General features: G+C 41.6%; 2 protein-coding genes across 2 annotated transcripts; both read right to left on the bottom strand.

Moving 5' to 3' along the window:
- Window positions 1-5704: 5704 nt before the first annotated feature.
- On the bottom strand, window positions 5705-11086 carry marchf5l (membrane-associated ring finger (C3HC4) 5, like). The gene is made up of 7 exons (XM_054612435.1): window positions 10656-11086; window positions 9322-9412; window positions 8263-8465; window positions 7811-7941; window positions 7442-7613; window positions 6356-6522; window positions 5705-6242 (listed from the first exon to the last, which is right to left on the bottom strand). Exons 2-7 carry the CDS (start codon window positions 9348-9350, stop codon window positions 6078-6080), a joined length of 867 nt encoding a protein of 288 aa, XP_054468410.1. The 5' UTR covers window positions 9351-9412; window positions 10656-11086; the 3' UTR covers window positions 5705-6077.
- A 2179-nt stretch (window positions 11087-13265) lies between these two features.
- On the bottom strand, window positions 13266-22214 carry actr1b (actin related protein 1B). Its single transcript, XM_054612542.1, has 11 exons — window positions 21908-22214; window positions 19562-19626; window positions 19110-19185; window positions 17131-17256; window positions 16925-17049; window positions 16205-16421; window positions 16035-16127; window positions 15779-15953; window positions 15643-15704; window positions 15214-15254; window positions 13266-14805 (listed from the first exon to the last, which is right to left on the bottom strand). The coding sequence occupies exons 1-11, from the start codon at window positions 21953-21955 to the stop codon at window positions 14703-14705; spliced, it is 1131 nt and encodes a 376-aa protein (XP_054468517.1). The 5' UTR covers window positions 21956-22214; the 3' UTR covers window positions 13266-14702.
- Between the last annotated feature and the right edge of the window lie 1140 nt (window positions 22215-23354).

Raw genomic sequence — 23354 nt, forward strand, 5'->3', positions numbered from 1 at the left:
TTCTTTCAAGTGCATTGTCTTTCACAAAATCACATAAATGTACAACAACTTAACTAAGCAACATTCACACATTCATATATTCACTATCCCACTTAAACACTCCATCCAGCCAGTATAACTGGGACAGCTGGGCATAAAACCCTCTCTAGCCGTCCCACAGCTGCTGTGGTGTAGGTGACGTCACGGATCTCTCTAGCCGTCCCACAGCTACTGTGGTGTAGGTGACGTCACGGATCTCTCTAGCCGTCCCACAGCTACTGTGGTGTAGGTGACGTCACGGATCTCTCTAGCCGTCCCACAGCTACTGTGGTGTAGGTGACGTCACGGATCTCTCTAGCCGTCCCACAGCTGCTGTGGTGTAGGTGACGTCACGGATCTCTCTAGCCGTCCCACAGCTACTGTGGTGTAGGTGACGTCACGGATCTCTAACAATGGCGGCGCCAACAATACGACGAGCGCTAACACAGGCTAACAAACAGGCACAACACTAATATACATCTTTCGGTCACATTTAACCAACATACTCAGTGTGACACAACTCATTGAACATACAGATTTATATCACTTCATTATTTACAAATATTATGATGTGCAGGAGCCAGAAAACCCAGGGGAATGTACTGCTATTATCGTTCAGCTAAGCTAACGTTAGCATCCGACAGTCAGTCTTAATACCGAACTCACGTTGCCTCTAAACAAATACATGAAACACAAATTTTAACAATTGTTCTATAAACATTGGTCTCTATTTAAATGGTGTTTATTTTGTATTTACATATATTACTAACCTGTGAGAGCAGGCAGTTCTGTGGCGTCTTCATTGAGAGTTTTCCCGCGCTGTGGGAAGACGTTGCGTGCGCACATCCTGAACCACAGCGCTGCACTGCCGCCTAGTGGCCACAGGGTGAAATACACTTCTGAGGAAGTTAGTATAATAGATGATTCTATTTCATTGAATATTTTAACTAACAGTACATTACATCATATATTAATCAAATAAACAAAAATGTGACCATACATTTTGTGTGCGTCACACAGGGCTACACTTATATAAAACAGATCTCAAGGACAGCCTTTTTTCATTTACGTAACATTGCGAAAATCAGGCAAATCCTGTCTCAAAGCGATGCAGAAAAACTAGTTCATGCATTTGTTCCCTGTAGACTAGATTACTGTAACTCCTTATTATCAGGCTGCTCTAATAGGTCTCTTAGATCTTTACAGTTGATCCAGAATGCTGCAGCACGTGTTCTAACAAAAACTAAGAAAAGAGATCATATTACTCCAGTATTAGCTTCTCTGCACTGGCTCCCTGTTAAATCAAGAATAGAATTTAAAATTATTTTACTTACCTACAAAGCTCTAACTGGTCAGGCACCGTCTTATCTTAAGGAACTTATAGTTCCATATTACCCAACTAGAGAGCTGCGCTCCATCAATGCAGGGTTACTTGTGGTTCCTAGAGTATCTAAAAGTAGGATGGGAGCCAGAACCTTCAGTTATCAGGCTCCTCTTCTGTGGAACCAGGTTCCAGTTTCAGTCCGGGGGGGCAGACACACTCACCACTTTCAAGAGCAGGCTTAAGACCTTCCTTTTTGATAGCGCTTATAGTTAGGGCTGGTTCAGGTTGGCCTTGGTCCAGCCCCTAGATATGCTGCTATATGCCTAGACAGCCGGGGACTACCTAGGATACGCTGAGCTCCTCTCTCCTCTTCTCTCCCTCCATCTTTATGTATTAATCTCCTATTTATGCACATTACTGATTTTGCTTCTTCCCCGGAGTTCTTGTGCTTTCTCGCCTCGCAGGTTCCCAGGAATCGGGGTTATATTTGGACTGTCATCGTGCCACCTACTGAGGCCCTGCTGACACCCACTACTACTACCACTATCATTATTAGTCACATTACTATTATTATTGCCTGTACTATTACGCTTATTGACTTGCTTGTACCCTGGAGTCTTTGTGCTTTCTCGCTTCGCAGGCTTCTATAAATCGTGGCTGTACCTGGACCGTGGTCGTGCATCCTGCTACGGCCCTGTTGACACCGACTGCTACCACCATTACTATTACTATTACCTGTACCATTCAGCATTTTAGCTTTACTTCCACCCTGAAGCCCTTTTGCTTTCTCGCTCTGCAGGTTTCCATGAATCGTTGTGGTACCTGGACCGTAGTCGGGCCTCCTGCTGTGAGCCGACTGACAGCCACTGCTACTTCCATTATTATTATTAATCACATTACTATCCCTATTTTCATAATTATAATTCTACTATAATAATTGCTGCTGTTATTATAAGTAGTCTTATTATATGAATCATTTATGTCATATACATTGAATTTGTTGTATCTCTGTTATGCTGTTCATTCTGTACACATGACATCTATTGCATTCTGTCCATCCTGGGAGAAGGATCCCTCCTCTGTCATTCTCCCAGAGGTTTCTTCCTTTTTTCTCCCTGTTAAAGGGGTTTTTAGGGGAGTTTTTCCTGTGCCGATGTGAGGGAAGGACAGAGGATGTCACATGTGTACAGATTGTAAAGCCCTCTGAGACAAATTTGTAATTTGTGATTCTGGGCTATACAATAATAATAATAAACTGCATTGAATTGAATTGAATTGAACTTTACACAGATTCCCTGACTCAGATACCCACTGAGCCTTTAGGCCCCTAGGACTGCTATGTGAAGAGCCCCTCAAAGTTCACATTCAGGATGACTCTTATTGCTCTTATTCTTCTAATGTAAAGTAAGTATTATGTATAAGGGCTTGAAGTCTTAAGACTCGTTTTCAACTCACAAATATGTTACAAAAAATATCTAACTAATTAACAAATGTGATTTTTTTATATGTTTTTTTACATTTTCTTATTGTAAGTCGCTTTGGATAAAAAAAGAGAAGCGATTGCGCTCTACAAAAAGGCACTTTGCTTATGAGGCTGCAGATGAACCGTTGGCAGATGCAATGAAGAGGCTAGAAGTGTCCTTTTTTAATGCTGTTGTCGACTGTAGCATTCAGTCATTGGAGGATAGATTTCATTCTCTAAGCGAGGTCAAAGAAAACTTTGGAGTGCTGCTCAATTTTAAGGAGCTCGATCGAAAGGTCCAGAGGGAACAATGTGAGCTTCTTGGGGAAAAACTCTCGTGTGGAGAGGAGGCTGATGTTGATGGTAGCGCACTGGCTGTAGAGATCGAGAGTCTTCCTGAATTTCCCCAAACCATGACCGCCCTTGAGCTGCTCACATACCTCTCACAAAACGAGATGTGTGAGGTTTACCCAAATCTTTGGGTAGCTCTCAGGATAGCCTGCACTCTGCCTGTGACAGTTGCCTCAGCAGAGAGGAGCTTTTCCAAGCTAAAATTAATTAAAACATACCTGAGATCATCGATGGCTCAGGAAAGATTAAGTGGACTTTCTGTTATTAGTATTAATAGCAAAGTTGGCCAAGCAATATCATATAATGATGTCATCAATGACTTTGCCTCCCGAAAAGCTAGGAAGGAAAGATTTTGAGGACAGTTACATTGTATTGAGACAGTTGGGAATATTTTCACAATAATTGATTGTTGAACCCTTGCTGTCATGTTACTGACTTATCAGTTTTGTTATTATCGTTTATTTGAATGTTTTGAAACAGTTTGATTTTAGAAGTTCCAAATAGTTAGTTTAAAAGGTTAATTGAATACTGAGTCACTTTCATTATTTAATCTATGTATCTATGTAACGTTCTATTTTTTATTATATTCATGCTTGTCTATTTTGGTTTTATTTTGTAATTGGAAATTGCTAACTTAAATTGCTAACTTAATACGCATTTGCACAGTTGCAAATTATTTATTTAATATGTTTGTGATCGTTTGTTTGGAATACAGAGGCACTATCATTATTTATTTTTTAATGTTATTTTTGATAATATTAATGTTTGTGTATTTTGATTTCAGTTTAAGATTGCACATTTACAAATCTGTTGAAAGATCTGTTTATTAAACTGATACTTTAAAAAAAAATACAAATGCTGTTGTATTTAATTATTTTACAATTTAACTTCAGTAAACCACACTTGATGCTTCACTTTGAATATGAAAGTTTAAAATAAATCTGTGATCTAAGTGCCCTCTAAGGTTAAAAGGTGACTGTTTTGGTGTAAATAACGACTATAATAATACAGGGGTCTATCAAGGGACAAAAGTCTAGAATATTTTTGGCATGAGAGCAACTGAATGAGCCTTCCAGGCCCAAGAGGTCAAGGGGCACTGAAGCCCAAGCCCAAGTCACCATCTCAATAAGTCAAAAAGCAAAATGCTATGAATATGCTTAAATTTAGGTATTTCCCTTCTCCAGCTGGCCATATAAAAAATACAGGAAATCACATCTACGTAATTCAGTATTAATACAATTGATAATGTCAATTAATTCATTGTCAAATCATTGTAGTGTGACATTTTTGTCAATAATCGTCGAGCGCAAATGACTCCGCTAGGTGGGAGGGGGGGCCCCAATATCAAATTCTGCTTAGGGCCCCCGAAAGGCTTGGGCCGGCCCTGCCTAACCCTAACCCTAACCCTTACCCTAACCCTAACCCTAACCCTAACTAACATGGGGAGTCTATGGCAGCTATATCACAGGAAGGACCTAGAGACTCGGGGGTAGTACCATTGGAAAGGCCGTGCCCTACTTACTATAGATGTAAGTTAGAAAAAAGTTTGTAGGATCTTCAGAAAAAATGTTATTCAAAAAGGCGTCTTGATCCTTTTTCATTTTTTGCCCGTTTCACCCCCTTCCCACAGACCGTTTCCAAGGCTCTACCACATTCGGAAGAGGGTGTATTTTCAAAAAGGATCAAGAATCTGTGGTTTTCATCCCTTATCCTAACCCTAACCCTAACCCTAACCCTAACCCTAACCCTAACTCAATGTTAGCATACAGGTTCATAAGAACTCACTAGATACAGAGGCTAACACATTAGCATGTAGCTTCATGGTCTGGATCACACACACATGAACAAAACAACTATCACTATTACTCAGACTGAAGCTATTACTCAGACTGAAACTATTACTCAGACTGAAACTATTACTCATGAAACTATTACTCAGACTGAAACTATTACTCATGAAACTATTACTCAGACTGAAACTATTACTCATGAAACTATTACTCAGACTGAAACTATTACTCAGACTGAAACTATTACTCAGACTGAAGCTATTACTCAGACTGAAACTATTACTCAGACTGAAACTATTACTCATGAAACTATTACTCAGACTGAAACTATTACTCATGAAACTATTACTCAGACTGAAACTATTACTCAGAATAACTCACATATTTACCCTTTAAGGTATGTTGTGTTTGTGCCTTTTGGAGGAGTTTTAACCCACCTGTTGTTTGAGAAACAAGAGACAGGATGAATGGCTTTCATTAGCATTGACCACGGTGTCCCTGTGGGTTTAATGACCTCCTGAGCATCGTGCGCCCCCTACTGGTCTAATGAATTATTGTTTGAGAAAGCTGACATTGTAAAACGATATATTTAATCTAACACAAAACAAAAAAAATAAAGGGGTGTCTATTTTTATCTTATCAATCCTACTATAACTTTATCTTTGAATGATGCATCAAATCTATTTACATTGTTAACCATTTTTAATCACACTATGATCTATTATCTTTTAACCCGTTACACACACAATGAACAGTTCAGTTAAGAATTGTAGTTCTTTATTTGGGCACCATATTAAAAGATAAGGCCACAAATCATATTGCATAAATATCTTAAAGTATCTTTTGTTGTTGAGACAAGAATCAAAGGCTGACAGATACAGTGTCAATACACTGTACACTAGAGCTGAATCATTGTGGAGTCTGAGAAGTCTTGTTGATCACATGTTGGAGACAAAGTAAAAGGTTCCTTAGACATTCTTCACTGATGTGTTGAGGTTGTTGGTAATTCCAGTGAAGGCAGATCAAGCTTTTTAACAGACAAAAAGCTTCTTACCAAAACTCTTCTCATCTACAGAAGCATTGATCTTTGTGTTTGATGGATCATCTCTGGCCTCTGTCCACATTAGTACTACTATTCATTTCCACTGTCCTCCGTGTCCTCGTCTCCACCTTCATTCTGTCCGTCTCCATCTCTCTCTGGGTAGTTGAGAATGTTCCGGCTGGCCTGAATGATGCACTGTTGCTGTTTGAAATACACTTTCAGCGCTCCCTTAATCAACACAAATGCCATGCCGCCCTGTGGGGACAGAGGAGGTTAAAAGACAAGATAAAATACTGCTGAGTGACTTCTAGTCCAGATAGAAGGACTCTACATGGACTCTTAAATATACACAACCCACATATACTCACCAGCATCGTGCGCTGTAGATTAGAGGACATCAGTCCAAACAGCAGCCGTCCCACCAGACTGGCGATGGAGGGAAAGATCAGAGCTCCACAGAGAGTCCTGGACACAGAGAGGTGGTCTCCTGCACCGAAACCGTCAGCAGGGACTCTGGACAGGAAACGACTAGAAGCTGAGGAAGACCAGCGTTATCATGTCGTCAGTTTGATCCCAAACGTATCGGGTTAGGGTTCCTTTTTACTGTACTACATCTCAGAGGTAAATATAGTACTTTTTACTGTACTACATCTCAGACATAAATATTGTCCTTTTTACTGTACTACATCTCAGACATAAATATTGTACTTTTTACTGTACTACATCTGAGACATAAATATTGTACTTTGGGTTACAGTGTCTGACAGCATTGGTTACTTTATAGATAACAGTTTTTCATCCCCTCCTGTCCAGTAAAAGACATGAATCTCTAATGTACTTTCATATAAGACAAAGAAAAGTAGAAGATAGTCACAACTGAGAAGCTAAAACTTGCTTTGAAAATGACTAAATTCCCCAAAAAGTTGAAGATGAAGGCTATTTTTTCTCAACTGACTTATCAATTTGGCTAATGAATGTTAGGTATAATGGAAGGAGAGATCATAGTTTCATATTCACCACAAAGTCAGGTATTATTTTAAAGCTTAAAGATCATCTTGTCATAGATGGGGCGGCTGTGGCACATGAGGTAGAGCGCTTGTCCCGTAACCACAAGGTTGGTGGTTCAAACCCCTCTACCGGCAACATGCTGAGGTGTCCTTGAGCAAGACACCTAACCCCAAGTTGCTCCCCGGGCGCTTCATTGCAGCCCACTGCTCCTCCGGGATGGGTTAAATGCAGAGAAATAATTTCCCCATTGTGGGACTAATAAAGGATTGATTATTATTATTATTATGCAGAACAAATACAATCTTACCAGAAAATTGGTTTAAATGAATCAATAATACAGATCTTTATTAATACTGATGTCACTCTTTGTGATGTTTCTATCATGAGCAGTTTATAGAGTGTGTGTGTGTGTGTGTGTGTGTGTGTGTGTGTGTGTATAATCACACCTGGTTGGAGCTTCCCTTTATAGTAGTATCTCTGCAGCAGCCTCACCAGACAATCCTCCCAGCGGATCATCTTTCCCAGCACCAGCAGCACAGGAATGGTGGGCAGCCCCATCAACAGGAACAGAGGGTCAGCTCGCTCCATCACATTCAGACCCTTCTTATGTCCCACCACCTTCAGACCAACATTAACAAGAGGAGAACACACTTCACATGTGTGGTTTGACATAAATCTGTAGACCAACGTTAAGAAGAGGAGAACACACTGAAGCTCTCTGGATTTATATTCTCCTGTAGACCAACGTTAAGAAGAGGAGAACACACTGTAGCTCTCTGGATTTACATTCCTTCTGTGCAGTATATAGTATGGACCTGCATGACGGTCACGGCTCCGTATGTGACGGCGGACCAGTAGACGGTTCCGACCACGACCCCGACAGCAGCGAAGGGACTGATCCGAGAAAGCGCTCGGTCCACCTGCTGGAGGACAAACACCAACGGGCCTGAGGAGAGAGGAGAACACACACTTAAAGAGAAGTCTGCTCATATTTTAACACCAGAACCAGCCGTACATAAACCCTCTTCTTCTTCTGCTCCATGGAACAGAATTAACCCAACCATTAACCGGTTAGGATTTCACAGGGTCTTTAAGAGAATGTTTTACTATGGTGTGAGGGTAAACCAACAGAGCAGTCTTTTCTCCTGGCTTTGCTCTGCCTTAAGTCCATGAACTTCTTTTATCCGTTACTATTTTTCTCCAGAAGGTCCCCGGACTCCTCACGTGAGAGACTGAACACTGAACACTTGTTGTAATCTTTCCTTACCCATCTTGGGGAAGGTGATGTGGTATTCAGTTCCACATTGAGGACAGCTGACGGCTCCTCCACTGTTTCCTTTCTGCTTCTCGTCCAGCCAGCGCTGCAGACACGACTGGTGGATCCATTTAGTACAGCCTTTACACCTGCAGGGGCTGACCCACTCTGCACTGTGGTCATCCTTCTCCGTGGCAAAGCACACCCAACAATGTCTGGACCACACACACACACACACACACTCATGAGACCACAGTTATGAATGCTAACATAACCCTCATAATGCTGCATTACTCCTTTAAACGGTTCTCTGTATGACATCAGAGCATTAGAACAGGTTCTCTGTAAAGAACGAGTGGAACCCTAACATTAGAACAGGTTCTCTGTAAAGAAGAACCTAACCCTCACTCACAGAGGAGGAGTCAGGTAGACGTGACTCCTCCTCTGTGAGTGAAGGTTGTATTCTGAGCTTCTCAGTAGTTTGTAGCCATAGCCTGGCCGGACATTTGTGCTTTTTAGTGCATGTTGGTGCATGGGGCGGCTGTGGCGTAGTGGAGAGCAGGGTAGTTCTCCAATCAGAGGATCAGCGGTTCAATACCCGGCGTTGGCAGTTGATGTGTCCTTGGACACTTAACCCCAAGTCATTTACTGTTTAGTAAATGTCTGTAATGTTGGTGCATGTTAGTGCATGTTAGTGCCTGTTCGATTAAAGACCTTTTTAAAACCACTTAGAATGAAATGTGAAGCCAAATTGCAGCCAAAATGGCAAAAGTATGAAGGATATATTATGAAGTCAGTTTAGATTCATAAGATCAGAAAATAATTATGAATTCAAGAAATATGTCATTATAATACTCACAGACGCAGGAGGCGTTCTTTACAACATCACTGAACAAACCCACATCACAACACATAACCCTAACATCTGATCTATCAGCATTGAAGAATCAAAAATATTCAGAAATGTTCCAGACTTGCCGCGAAGAAAAAAGCACGTACAGATTATCGGCCTTTTTCCACTTCTGAATGAAATGAAGTGATTCAGTGAGCCCATATGAGACGTGGTCTTACTTCTCCGGCTGCTCCTCGGTGAACGCCATGGTGATGAAGATGCTCCTCTCTCCTGGAGGTTACCATGAACACACGTGACTGCAGAGACGACCTGCGACATGAACATTAACAGAGATTTAATATATATATTAAATATAATTTATATTTGATATAATATAAAATAATATAATATAATATATTAAATATAATGTAATATATATTTAATATAATATCATATATTAAATATAATATATTAAATATAATATAATATCATATATTAAATATATATAATATATTACATATAATATAATATATTACATATAATATATTAAATATTAAATATAATATATTAAATATAATATAATAACTGTAATAAGTAATACTGTCTATGGTACTACGTCACCTGCTCTACGTCACCTGCTCTACGCCACCTGCTTACCGTGAATACTAAACGCTCGTGCTAATGCTAATGCTAACAGCTAGTTGTCTTTAACTGAGGGTAAAGCTAAACTAAGCTAAGCTAGGTTAGCCTCTTTAACTGAGGGTAAAGCTAAACTAAGCTTAGCTAGGTTAGCCTCTTTAACTGAGGGTAAAGCTAAGCTAAGCTAAGCTAAGCTAGGTTAGCCTCTTTAACTGAGGGTAAAGCTAAGCTAAGCTAAGCTAAGCTAGGTTAGCCTCTTCAACTGAGGGTAAAGCTAAGCTAAGCTAAGCTAGGTTAGCCTCTTTAACTGAGGGTAAAGCTAAGCTAAGCTAAGCTAGGTTAGCCTCTTTAACTGAGGGTAAAGCTAAGCTAAGCTAAGCTAGGTTAGCCTCTTTAACTGAGGGTAAAGCTAAGCTAAGCTAAGCTAGGTTAGCCTCTTTAACTGAGGGTAAAGCTAAGCTAAGCTAAGCTAAGCTAGGTTAGCCTCTTTAACTGAGGGTAAAGCTAAGCTAAGCTAGGTTAGCCTCTTTAACTGAGGGTAAAGCTAAGCTAAGCTAAGCTAAGCTAGGTTAGCCTCTTTAACTAGGTTAGCCTCTTTAACTGAGGGTAAAGCTAAGCTAAGCTAGGTTAGCCTCTTTAACTGAGGGTAAAGGCTAAAGCTGAGGGTAAAGCTAAGCTAAGCTAAGCTAGGTTAGCCTCTTTAACTGAGGGTAAAGCTAAGCTAAGCTAGGTTAGCCTCTTTAACTGAGGGTAAAGCTAAGCTAAGCTAAGCTAGGTTAGCCTCTTTAACTGAGGGTAAAGCTAAGCTAAGCTAGGTTAGCCTCTTTAACTGAGGGGTAAAGCTAAGCTAAGCTAAGCTAAGCTAGGTTAGGTTAGCCTCTTCAACTGCTCTTAGCCTGTCAGAGTGAAGAACATAAAGTAGAACCTCTCCTACCTGAAGAACACTTTATATAGATCCTGTTCTGATCCTGGTCTGTTCTGATCCTGGTCTGTTCTGATCCTGGTCTGTATAGATCCTGGTCTGTTCTGATCCTGGTCTGTTGTGTTCCTGGTCTGTTCTGATCCTGGTCTGTTGTGTTCCTGGTCTGTTCTGATCCTGGTCTGTTGTGTTCCTGGTCTGTTCTGATCCTGGTCTGTTCTGATCCTGGTCTGTCTAGATCCTGGTCTGTATAGATCCTGGTCTGTTCTGATCCTGGTCTGGTCTGTTGTGTTCCTGGTCTGTTCTGATCCTGGTCTGTTTAGATCCTGGTCTGTTCTGTTCCTGGTCTGGTCTGTTGTGCTCCTGTTCTGTTCCTGGTCTGTTCCTGGTCTGTTCTGATCCTGGTCTGTTCTGATCTTAAGCTAAAGGCTAGCTAGCCTTTGAGCAGCTTTCTGATTGGTCGGCGGCTGTGACGGGCTTTGCTGCATTCAGGACGTGTGGGAAATCAGACAATTATATTCTGCTGCTGTAGTTTTACGTTTTAATGTGAAGAATTTACACAGAGAGAACACGTGGACAATGTGTGATAAATACTGTATTGATTACCCGGTATCATAACTGAATATTGATTATTAGAAAAAGAGTATTTCCTTCTTTTTTTCACTAAAAGTAGAGACAAGAATTTTCTTTAGTGTTTTTTTCACCTTGTTATATTAACATGTGCACAATAAAGAAAGTGAAAATAAAAATAGAAAATAACAAGGAATCATTATTATATACCTATTATTTACCTATAAATGTTGATTAATTCCTTTCATATACCTATGTTACTATTATATATATCACTCTACACTTACACTATATTATAGTCAATATTCTGTTCTGTTATATTTCTGGGGCCTATTATCCATTTATTTTATATGTTAATACCTTTATACAATATCTCAGATCCAATAGGATATAACATTTTTACCTATATTATGTTAATATGTCTATACTGATTTTGTATCATTATTCACACCACTGTCACTCTAACATGTAATTTTTGCAGTAGTGAAAGAAGTATTCAGATATTTTTACTTCTGTAAAAGATGTAATACAGTAAACAAGTTAAAGTCCTGTAATCACAATCTTACTGAAGTAAAAGCAAAAACGTTCTAGAACCAAAATAAACCTGTTATGTGTTCTGTTTCTGTTGTGTTCTCATGAATGTTCTCATCACTTTAATATTGCACCTGTCTAATTTGAAGTCTTTTATATAAGTATATTTTATACATATTACTTTATATAATGCTTGGTAGCTTGTGAATTTACCACCTGGGAGATGTATGTTCTGTCATTTGTGTAAATAGATACACGATACTTTCACAATCTCACATTTAAGTTTAGCGTGGTGTCGTGAACATGAAACCATGAAAACCATGAGTGCTTTATTCTGATAGCTACAGAAACCAGCTTTAAACATGGTGTTAGGCCAAAGTCTCATTACTGACAGTTGTTCATTATTTTGAATTATTAAGTCAAAATATTGAATTCCTCAATAATTTAACACAAAGTCAAAATATTGAGATACTAAGTAGTATTAAAGTTGGGATGAAGCCAACGATGCATGACAGACTTAGAAAGGGTGGAAACATTTAATTATCTTTTTGATTCACTGTTAACATGGGCAGACCATATCAGGAAATTAGAGGAAAAATGCATAAAAAGAATAAATGTGATGAGATGTGTGACTCGTAGGGAAAGAAGAGTCTGCTGTTGAAAACTATGTATGAGGCCTTGATAAGGTCTGTGTTGGATTACAGAAGCATGGAGTATGGATGTGATTCATGCAGAGGCTTTAAAGAATGCAGCAGAGCATTTAAAACACCTGCAGGGAGACATGGGAGACATGTCGCTGGATGTAGGGAGGAAGTAACTGGAGCTGAACTACTTGTCTAATTGACATGGACACATGATTCTCAGAAGTGGCGTTGTCTCTGGGAGAACGGAGGAGTCAAAGTAAAACTCATCGTCTGATCTGAGGATAAGCAGCTCACTAGTTTACAGGCTGGAGGCTCTATGGACATCTGGTGTGGCCTGATAAAGGACGGACATGATTTGGTTAGTGCATTTGACTATCAGTTAATGAAAGAGTATATTGATTTCACACATATTTACACAGCTAGTGGTAAGAAACCTGAGACAGGATTTGAAAAGGTGTTGATGCTCCGAGAGCAAGTTCATGTTCTTTTCAACCAAACCGCTGTGGAGATAAACTGTATTAGTCCTTCAGTCAGTCACAAGAGTAACAGAAGAGTGAGGAAATCTATCCATCTATCTAGTTATCTATTCATCTATACCTCCCAGCATGCAGCGCTTTGAGGGGAAAGCTACCTCCTGCTGTGGTTCAAAATATTTGTGAAAAAGTAAGTGAAAATTGGAAGCTAATTTATAAACTGAAATATACAGAATACAGAATTCAGATGTAATGATTTACATATATTGAATATAAATTGGCCATTCTGGGTCTATTTGTTATTTTGGGTCAATGTGTAGAATGAATCCAATGATCTCAAAGAGTTCAGAGAGTGAAGAGGTTTGAATACTTGAGCTGATCAATCAATGAGGAGACAAACCAGCTGCAGCCATTAACTTATTTATTATATTGAATTTACGAAAAAGTAAAAGCAAACACTTGAACAGTATTGTACATTTTAGTCCGTTATCTTACGGTTTTGTGGTGGTTGTTTTTGAAAAGCGTTCCTCTGACAACCTTTGTCTCATCTTCTGACAGCAGAGGGCGCTCCAGAGTAAGGCCCCTTCACTGTCACCGAGATTCAGGGAAATCATAACATCCGGACTTCTACCAGTACAGACAGTGTGGGGGGGCATTTACTGACATGCAGCGCAGTAGAACTTCAGAAAGACAAATCAGAGCAGCTCCATGTTGCTTTTAAATAAAAAACATTTAAAAGAAGAAAAGCTAGTATTTTTAACCCGATATTCTTATAATCGACTCCACCCCGACTTTGGGTCACAGTAACGTTTCACTCGTCACCTCTGTTGTGGTTTTGAGAAACTATCACACCCTCAGCAAAAGCCTCCTAAAGCCGTCTGCATTCACTGTAACTCTGCAGAATCAAACACTGGTCTGAAATCAGAAATCATCCTTTCAGGACATTTTGTAAAAACTCTACATCTCCTGTTGTAGTGGAATCTTGTTTTTCATGAAACAGTAATAGTTTGTTTCTGCAGAAGAACAGGCAGCACAGAGCGATTCCTTTCTTTGTTTCAAATGGTTTGGGTCGATTCAGAGAGCTTTGTGCTGCTTCTTTACTTCTTTAGAGTCATATGTGCATCCTGGCTGCTGATAAAGAGAAACTTAAAATAAAAGCAAGGCTTTTTCTACATTTTAATTTAATCCAAAAAGCTGACTGAACATTTTCCTCCTCAACACAAACATGTGATGTCATGTTTATGTAAAACATTTCATTGGTAATAATGACAGGAAATGAACTGCGTTAACTTTAACTTGGTTTGGGCCAGATATGTAATACAGTGGTTACCTTGATGTTTCAGTACTATAGTGTGTGTGTGTTTATATTTATATATATATATATAAATAAACACACACACAGCACTGCTATAGTACTTCAAACCTTAGTTCTGTACCAACTAATCCAGAAAAAAGAAAAAAAGGCTACAAAATGGATATCAAATAAAAATCTAAATCTTCGGTCTGGAATGGAAATTTCAATAGTAGCAAAAAAACAAAAAGACAACATTCAGGTTTATTGACATTTCATGATGTTTTAGGCCTTTCAGAGCTTAAATACTTAAAGTGGACTAATGAAGTAAAGTAAGAGTCCACAGAGAGACAGCCCTCTGTAGTGAACGTGACCCTACAGGAAGAACAGGAGCAAATCAAATGACTAGCACACGTAAATGAGTGTGTTTCTCTGGGTGGGGTGGGGGGTAGCGGGGTGCTAACGGGGTTTAGCGGTTGATAAAGGATGATGCAGAAGATCCCGGAGATGACCGGTGTCTGCCACAGTATGATGGGGACATTTGAGGATCCTACTAGAAGGTCTTCCTGTGGATGGCACGTGCTCTGTCTTCTTCATATTCCCGCTTCGAAACCCACATCTTCTTAAAGGTGTCCAACGACGCCAGAATGGAGCCGCTGCCGGAGGACGGGGAAATTATACACTTCAGCAAATGTGACGCATCTACAACGACTTTTGTTGTCAAGGAACATTGCGTCACTTTGCAAGGTTGGATTGACCACAAGACACTGCAGACGCAAACATTTCACTCTGCAACAACGTCGGCACGTTGGCACTGTAAAAACGTCGGCAGCAGAGCTCATTACCATGGTAACGTCAGCTCACACTGTGTTGTGATGAAGTGATGCAATGAGTTCCCTTGACAACAAATAGTGTTATTTTTGTAAATGAGTGACTTATTTTCTTGTAATATTACCATATTACCCTGAGGGTAATATCACCCTAACCCTGTAAAATCCTGACATTCAATGGCCCCAGTATGTCGTGGGACATATCTCATCCTGAAACATCAGGAGTATTCTTACCCGATCCATGTCGAGTAGAGCCTCTCTTGGGGAGCAGAAATCTGGTGGAAGAAAAACACGTCAAATTAAGATGTGCTGCATTTTAACATCCACTGGATCCAGCTGCACATTGTTCTTCTGCAGACGCATTTGTAATATTGTCATTTTAACCATATTTTAACCATAATAAACCATATTTTAGCCCATTAAGAAGTGATAAGACACTGAGAAAAAAATAAGAGTTGGCTATGATGCAGTGTTGTTGTTTGCAAGCTGAAAAGAAGACAAAGAAGAACGGTCTCCATCTCCATCAAACTGTAACAAGTCGGTAACAAATGAAATACATCATTAAATCATATTTAGTGATCTGCATGCATACTTCATACATTGATATGTGAATTTCAGACTTCAGAGAGAAATAAACCAAACAGAAGCTTGGCCTGGACCCACCTTGATCTTCACATCTTTGGGGGCGAGCTTCTTGACTTCCGTTAGTAGTCGTTCCCCAAACCCTAAAAGAAAAAGACTTGTTCAGTAACTGCAGCCAGTGTGTGAAGCCTCCGATAGAGAATGTGTTAAAGGTCACCTTTGATTAAGGTGGAACCCCCACACAGGACGATGGTGTTGAACAGTGTGCGTCGGAGGTCCATGTCAGACTTCTGGATGGCGTAGGCCAGGACCTCGTGGATCCCCAAGCTTTCGTCTCCGATCAGGTCGGGTCTGAACAGCAGCTCTGGAGCTCGGAACCTGGCCGGGCCGATCTGAAAAGGAGGTCAGGGTTCTGGGTTTGTGATTGTTTGATGGGGACGAGGTCTACGTGGACATATTTAAAATCAACTCACTTTTAAAGTGCTTCCATCAGGCAGGACATACTGGGCCTTCTCGGTTTCTAAAGTCTCGTCCTTTTGTGGGTTGAGAGACAGATAACAGGCTCGCTGCAGAAACACATCGATTAGACAGAAATCAATAAAAGTGATCATATGTCAAATCAACTCTCACCGACGTTCCTCACCTCTTTGACAGTGCGAACCACCTCGAACTCCGCTGACGTATTGAAGTTGTATCCTTCCTTTCGCAGCAGCAGACGGAGATACCGCGACACGTCTCTGCCGGCGATGTCCACCCTCATGATGGAGTGAGGGATGGCGAAGCCCTCGTAGATGGGAACCACGTGAGTCACACCGTCGCCCGAATCCAACACCACACCAGTGGTGCGACCTGTTGCGTACCTGCAGAAACACAGGCCGGTCACATTTATTCTACACGACATGTCCCTGTAACCACCATCATCTTCATCATCATCATCATCAGGGTTAGAGTAGCCATTACATAATGTTAGGTTCCCTTCAGTCCTTAAACACCGTTCCAATCAGCAGAACAGAGTCCAGGCAGGATGGATCTCTGAAGTTAGACTGATTCACTAAAAATACTAAACGCTGAGCAACAGAAGACAGAAATAAATAAAAGTCTCGGTAAAAAGTACATTTAGAGCCGGACTCGTTGAGCTGATGGCTGTGAGGCATTTATGTGTTCTTTAAAGTAAATAAGTTTGTTCTTGTTTTTCACTTCCATTAGACTTTAAATGTGCAGTAACAACTGTTTGACATGTGACATGCTGTTCGGGTGGGTGGTTAACAGCCCATCTACTCCACAACACTTGGACTCTAAATCAGATATCATTTGACGGTGGGAACCGTCTCCTTCATCTAACAACAGAGGAAGAGGAACTCACAAGCTGAGGACAGCCTGCATGGAGATGAAGAGAGCAGGAACATTGAAGGTCTCAAAGAAAACCTCTGCAGCCTTCTCCCTGTTCTTACTGGGGTTGAGAGGAGCTTCGGTCAGCAGCACAGGATGCTACAAAGATGGTGAAAGATGCAGTGAGATCCTTCAGACATATGACCTTCTTACCACGTTGCAGAAGGAATAGGAGCTCACCTCCTCAGAGAAAGTCTGCAGCTGCTCTTTGGAATAAACATACTGCCAGATCCTCTCCATGTCGTTCCAGTCCTTCACGATGCCGTGCTCCATGGGGTACCGGACGGACAGCAGGCCTCTGTGCTCCTGAAGATCAGAGACATCATCAGCAAGGTAAATAAGAACTATTATGAAGAGTTCCCTTAAAGCTGCGTTTATACTCACACGTTAAACAAAATGAACTGTGAAGAATCTAAGAGATGACCAGTGGAGCTCAGATATGAACATAGACTGAAGGTGTAACCAACAAAACCCTATAAACCGACCTCGACTATGACGAGGAGGGATTTAATGATCTGAAAACTCATATCTCATATTCATGGACGCCTTTATTGTCTTTATAAAAGCCCTGTAAAGAAAGTCAAGTATTAAATGTATAATAAAGAAACAAAGGTTGAAGATCATGTAAACTTTCTGATTTGACTCCAACATATTTACTCAGATGTAGATTTTTAAGACCTCCAGTTTCTAAAGCTGCTAAAAAATAATTGTTCTTCTTTGTATAATCCCTAAAAATGTAAATAGTGTTTTTATCAGTGAAATATTTGTGACAGTCATGTGATCGCAGCCACCGGGTTACACAATTCAGAGGTTCCCGACCAAATGGTCCGTGATCACGCGTTACTCTGGATCCTAGCCCCCAGCATAGCCCCCAGCATAACCCCCAACCCCCAGCATAACCCATAACCCCCAACATAACCCCCAACATAACCCATAACCCCCAACATAACCCCCAACCCCCAACATAACCCATAACCCCCAACATAACCCATAACCCCCAACATAGCGCCCAACCCCCAACATAACCCCCAACGCATAACGCCCCCAGCCCCTAACACATAGCCCCTAACACATAGCCCCTAACACATAGCCCCTAACACATAGCCCCTAACACATAGCCCCTAACACATAGCCCCTAGCACATAGCCCCTAGCACATAGCCCCTAGCACATAGCCCCTAACCATAGCCCCTAACCTAACACACAGCCCCTAACGCATAGCCCCTAACGCATAGCCCCTAAGCCCCTAACGCATAGCCCCTAATAGCCCATAAGCCCCTAACGCATAGCCCCTAACGCATAGCCCCTAACGCATAACGCATAGCCCCCATAAGCCCCTAACGCATAGCCCCTAACGCATAGCCCCTAACGCATAGCCCCTAACGCATAGCCCCTAACGCATAGCCCCTAACGCATAGCCCCTAACGCATAGCCCCTAACGCATAGCCCCTAACGCATAACCCCTAACGCATAACCCCTAACGCATAACCCCTAACGCATAACCCCTAACGCATAGCCCCTAACGCATAACCCCTAACGCATAACCCCTAACGCATAACCCCCATAACCCCTAACGCATAACCCCTAACGCATAGCCCCTAACGCATATAACCCCTAAACGCATAGCCCCTAACGCATAGCCCCTAACGCATAGCCCCTAACGCATAGCCCCTAACGCATAACCCCTAACGCATAGCCCCTAACGCATAGCCCCTAACGCATAGCCCCTAACGCATAGCCCCTAACGCATAGCCCCTAACGCATAGCCCCTAACACATAGCCCCTAACACATAGCCCCTAACACATAGCCCCTAACACATAGCCCCTAACACATAGCCCCTAACGCATAGCCCCTAACGCATAGCCCCTAACCTAGCCCCCGCTTCACTATGGCGAGTACAAACTAGGCTTTAGTCCAGTGACACCAGGACTCCTATCCTGGACTAACTCTTCATTTGTCTAAGTCACTAAACACAACTTAATTTATGAACTTGAGAGTGCAACATAAACTAAAACTATAAAGGGCAACATGAACCCATCAACAGGAATATGTAGTTAATTCTGAATAAAAGGTCACATTGTGCAGCCTTCTGGAAACGTATCCTGAAGCCATCATGTGTGGTTGTGGTGTTCTTCTAAGACTGCTCTGGTGTTCGTTACCTCTGCTTTGGGGCCGATGAAGAGGTCTCCCTCCAGGGCTCCTGCCATCACGCGCACATGCTTTGGACGCCCCACACTGCATCACACAGAAACATGTTATGTTTGAATATGAGACACAGACAAGCTCAAACGTTGAGTCTAGTGACAGAAACACTTTTTACATTGTGAATTAATCGTTTGAGACACTTTAAAAGCAAAAAAGCCAAACATCTGTAGAGACCAGCTTCCTTAAAGTGAACACTTTCTGCTTTTCTCTGTTTAACTATTTTATGTAAACTTCAGAATTTAGACTGTTGGTCGACAAAATAAACAATCTGAATATGTCAACTTTGGCTCTGAGCAACTGGGATTTCTGTCATTTTGGAGACAAGGGGATTAAGATGAAGAACATATTCAGCAGATTAATGATAATGATATCGGAGTGCTGTGGGAAGAGAACAAGGAACACTTACTAGTTAGGGAAGCAGTATTTGGGGATCTGGTCACCTGCAAAACCAGCTTTGATAACCCCTGAACCCTGAAGAAGAGAGGGATAAGACATTTGAGCCCAATATCACAGAGTTATGGTTGAACAAGAGCAGCAGAGATTTAATCTCTCAGCAGAGACGGAGGTCATAAGACACAGACTGCTGGTGGCTTCAGCAGTCTCACATAGACACTGAGTCCTTCTGAGTCCTCCTGAGTCCTTCTGTCTCACAGAGACACTGAGCTATGAGTCCTTCTGTCTCACAGAGACACTGAGTCCTCCTGAGTCCTTCTGTCTCACAGAGACACTGAGTCCTCCTGAGTCCTTCTGTCTCACAGAGACACTGAGTCCTCCTGAGTCCTTCTGTCTCACAGAGACACTGAGCTATGAGTCCTTCTGAGTCCTCCTGAGTCCTTCTGTCTCACAGAGACACTGAGTCCTCCTGAGTCCTTCTGTCTCACAGAGACACTGAGCTCTGAGTCCTTCTGTCTCACAGAGACACTGAGCTATGAGTCCTGTCTCACAGAGACACTGAGTCCTTCTGTCTCACAGAGACACCGAGTCCTTCTGAGTCCTCCTGAGTCCTTCTGTCACAGAGACACTGAGCTATGAGTCCTTCTGTCACAGAGACACTGAGCTATGAGTCCTTCTGGACCTTTTGAATTATGCGCCATAGTATTGAGATAGGGTTTTACATTTTGTTAGCTATCATTAGGGCTGTGCTCGACTAAGAACCACCTAGTCGACGCACACTCATACGATTTTGTTTATCAATTGATTTAATCGATCTGTAAAACTCGGTTTCTCCAGACTGAATTATGCAAAAGCACCAATTTGAATCTTGTGTGAACCATGTGTTCATTAGTTTCTTTAAATAAGTCTGTGAGCATGAAAACAACAAAAAGAATGACTAATCTACTAAGAGGTAGCCGCCCTGGTTGTCTTGTGCATGATGCATGTGTCGGCCAATCAGGTGAGGAGTTGGGGCTCCAACCAACAGAAGGACCTGTATTATCTTTATAGGATCACAATGTTTGGTTAACAGCAGATCCTGTCCAGTGAAAACCACATATCTCCAGATGTGACAGACATAGGATTATTAAGAACATCTTTAGCAGTAAAATTAAACATCAATACATCAGCAATACGAATCCCAAAACATCAGATATAATGGTAAAACACTGACATATGAATACGCAACCAATACTTTGCTGGTTGTGAGATGCTAACAACCAGCTGGTTGTGAGATGCTAACGTCCTGCTGGTTGTGAGATGCTAACGTCCTGCTGGTTGTGAGATGCTAACGTCCAGCTGGTTGTGAGATGCTAACGTCCTGCTGGTTGTGAGATGCTAACGTCCTGCTGGTTGTGAGATGCTAACGTCCTGCTGGTTGTGAGATGCTAACAACCAGCTGGTTGTGAGATGCTAACGTCCTGCTGGTTGTGAGATGCTAACAACCAGCTGGTTGTGAGATGCTAACGTCCTGCTGGTTGTGAGATGCTAACGTCCTGCTGGTTGTGAGATGCTAACGTCCTGCTGGTTGTGAGATGCTAACGTCCTGCTGGTTGTGAGATGCTAACGTCCTGCTGGTTGTGAGATGCTAACGTCCTGCTGGTTGTGAGATGCTAACAACCAGCTGGTTGTGAGATGCTAACAACCAGCTGGTTGTGAGATGCTAACAACCTGCTGGTTGTGAGATGCTAACCTGCTGGTTGTGAGATGCTAACAACCTGCTGGTTGTGAGATGCTAACAACCTGCTGGTTGTGAGATGCTAACGTCCTGCTGGTTGTGAGATGCTAACAACCTGCTGGTTGTGAGATGCTAACAACCTGCTGGTTGTGAGATGCTAACGTCCTGCTGGTTGTGAGATGCTAACAACCTGCTGGTTGTGAGATGCTAACGTGCAGCTTTAGCTAACGGCTGTTCTGTGTTGGATACATCCTGCGGAGCTGCAGTAACGGTAGCTACCAGTATGCTACCAGTATGCTAATAGTATGCTACCAGTATGCTAATAGTATGCTACCAGTATGCTAATAGTATGCTACCAGTATGCTAATAGTATGCTACCAGTATGCTAACATTGTGCTAGTAACGTTTAAGGTGACGTAGAGCTCGGATCAGTGAACGTCAGTAGCTGCAGCACATTGAATGAAGGCGGCTCCTGTTAGCTCCTGTTAGCTCCTGTTAGCTTAGCTACTGTTAGCTTCTGTTAGCTCTGACACAGAGACGTTAGCTTATGTTAGCTTAGCTTCTGACACAGAGACGTTAGCCAGGCTAGCATAGCGGCTAGCTGCTAGCGGCCAGGGTGTGGGTGGGTGACGTCACACTCACATTATCGATCACAACGGGCTGGTTGGCTAAGATGTCGTAGGACTCCATGACTCTACGCTCTGTCGATCCACGGGTTCTCTGCTCGGAGGGTTCTGCTCATAAAGAACCCGCTGCTGCTCTGTGTCTGTGGTGTCTGTGGTGTCTGTAGTCTGTAGTGTCTGTGGTCTCTCCTCTTCTTCTCCTGCTGTTGATGGTCGGACCGCTCCTCTTCTTCTTCTTCTCCTCTTTCTCCTGCTTCCTCTTCTTCTTCTTCTTCTTCTTCTTCTAGTGTTACAGCGGCCGCCATCCACCTTATCGGTGCATTAGCGCCACCTGCTGCTCCGGAGTGTGGATCAGAGAATAGACACAATTTATCCTTAAAATAAATAGAAATAGCACATTAATAATTATTATTATTTAATACCATTAATCCTACTTCTTCCTCTAGACTATAAAGTCCTAACTTACCTTCAGTAGTCCTTTAAATGTGATTATTATCATCTCACTACAACTACACGTTCTGAGCTGACTCCTCTTCCTTCGTCTGTTTCTTCATCTTCACTTTTATGTTTAGTGCACAATGTCCCAAACTCACCTTGTTGAACACTGTCTCCTCTCTCCTTGTCTCCTCTCTCCTGTTGCAGATACCATCCCAGTAACCAGTGGTGTATAGTAACGAAGTAGAAATACTTCGTTACTATACTTAAGTCGTTTTTTTGGATATCTGTACTTTACTTTACTATTTATATTTCTGTTGACTTTCACTTTTACTTCACTACATTTTGCAAAGAAAACTGATACGTTGACTCCGATACATTTCCCCTGAAACCTTCGTTACTCGCTACAAAATCAAATCTATCTTTAGAAAAAAAATGAATCATGAGACCAACGTCGGGACTGTGTGGAACACAGACTGCAAGCAAGCAGGTTAGTGAATCAGTGGTCCTAGCTAGCAGGTTAGTGAATCAGTGGTCCTAGCTAGCAGGTTAGTGAATCAGTGGTCCTAGCTAGCAGGTTAGTGAATCAGTGGTCCTAGCTAGCAGGTTAGTGAATCAGTGGTCCTAGCAGGTTAAATCACTGCTTAATCACGTTAATGCGCAATTGCAAACAAGTGCAAGAGACAGGTGTCTGATCTTCTAGTTTAGCTACACATGGTGTATGTTAGGCTGCTGTCTCTGTTTGTACCTCCTTGTCTTTGGTCATGGTGTATGTTAGGCTGCTGTCTCTGTTTGTACCTCCTTGTCCTTGGTCATGGTGGCCACAGCACTTAAAAGAATAAACTTTATAATTCTCAAAATTCTGACCCTTTGCTTTTTTATTAACAGCATTTACTTGTACTTTTACTTTCAATACTTAAGTACATTTAATATCAGAAAATTACTTTTGATACTTAAGTACAGTACATATCAGATACTTTAATACTTTTACTCAAGTAGTATTCTAATAGGTGACTTTCACTTTTACTGGA

The sequence above is a fragment of the Anoplopoma fimbria genome, chromosome 14 (assembly GCF_027596085.1).
Source record: "Anoplopoma fimbria isolate UVic2021 breed Golden Eagle Sablefish chromosome 14, Afim_UVic_2022, whole genome shotgun sequence".
NCBI lineage: Eukaryota > Metazoa > Chordata > Actinopteri > Perciformes > Anoplopomatidae > Anoplopoma > Anoplopoma fimbria.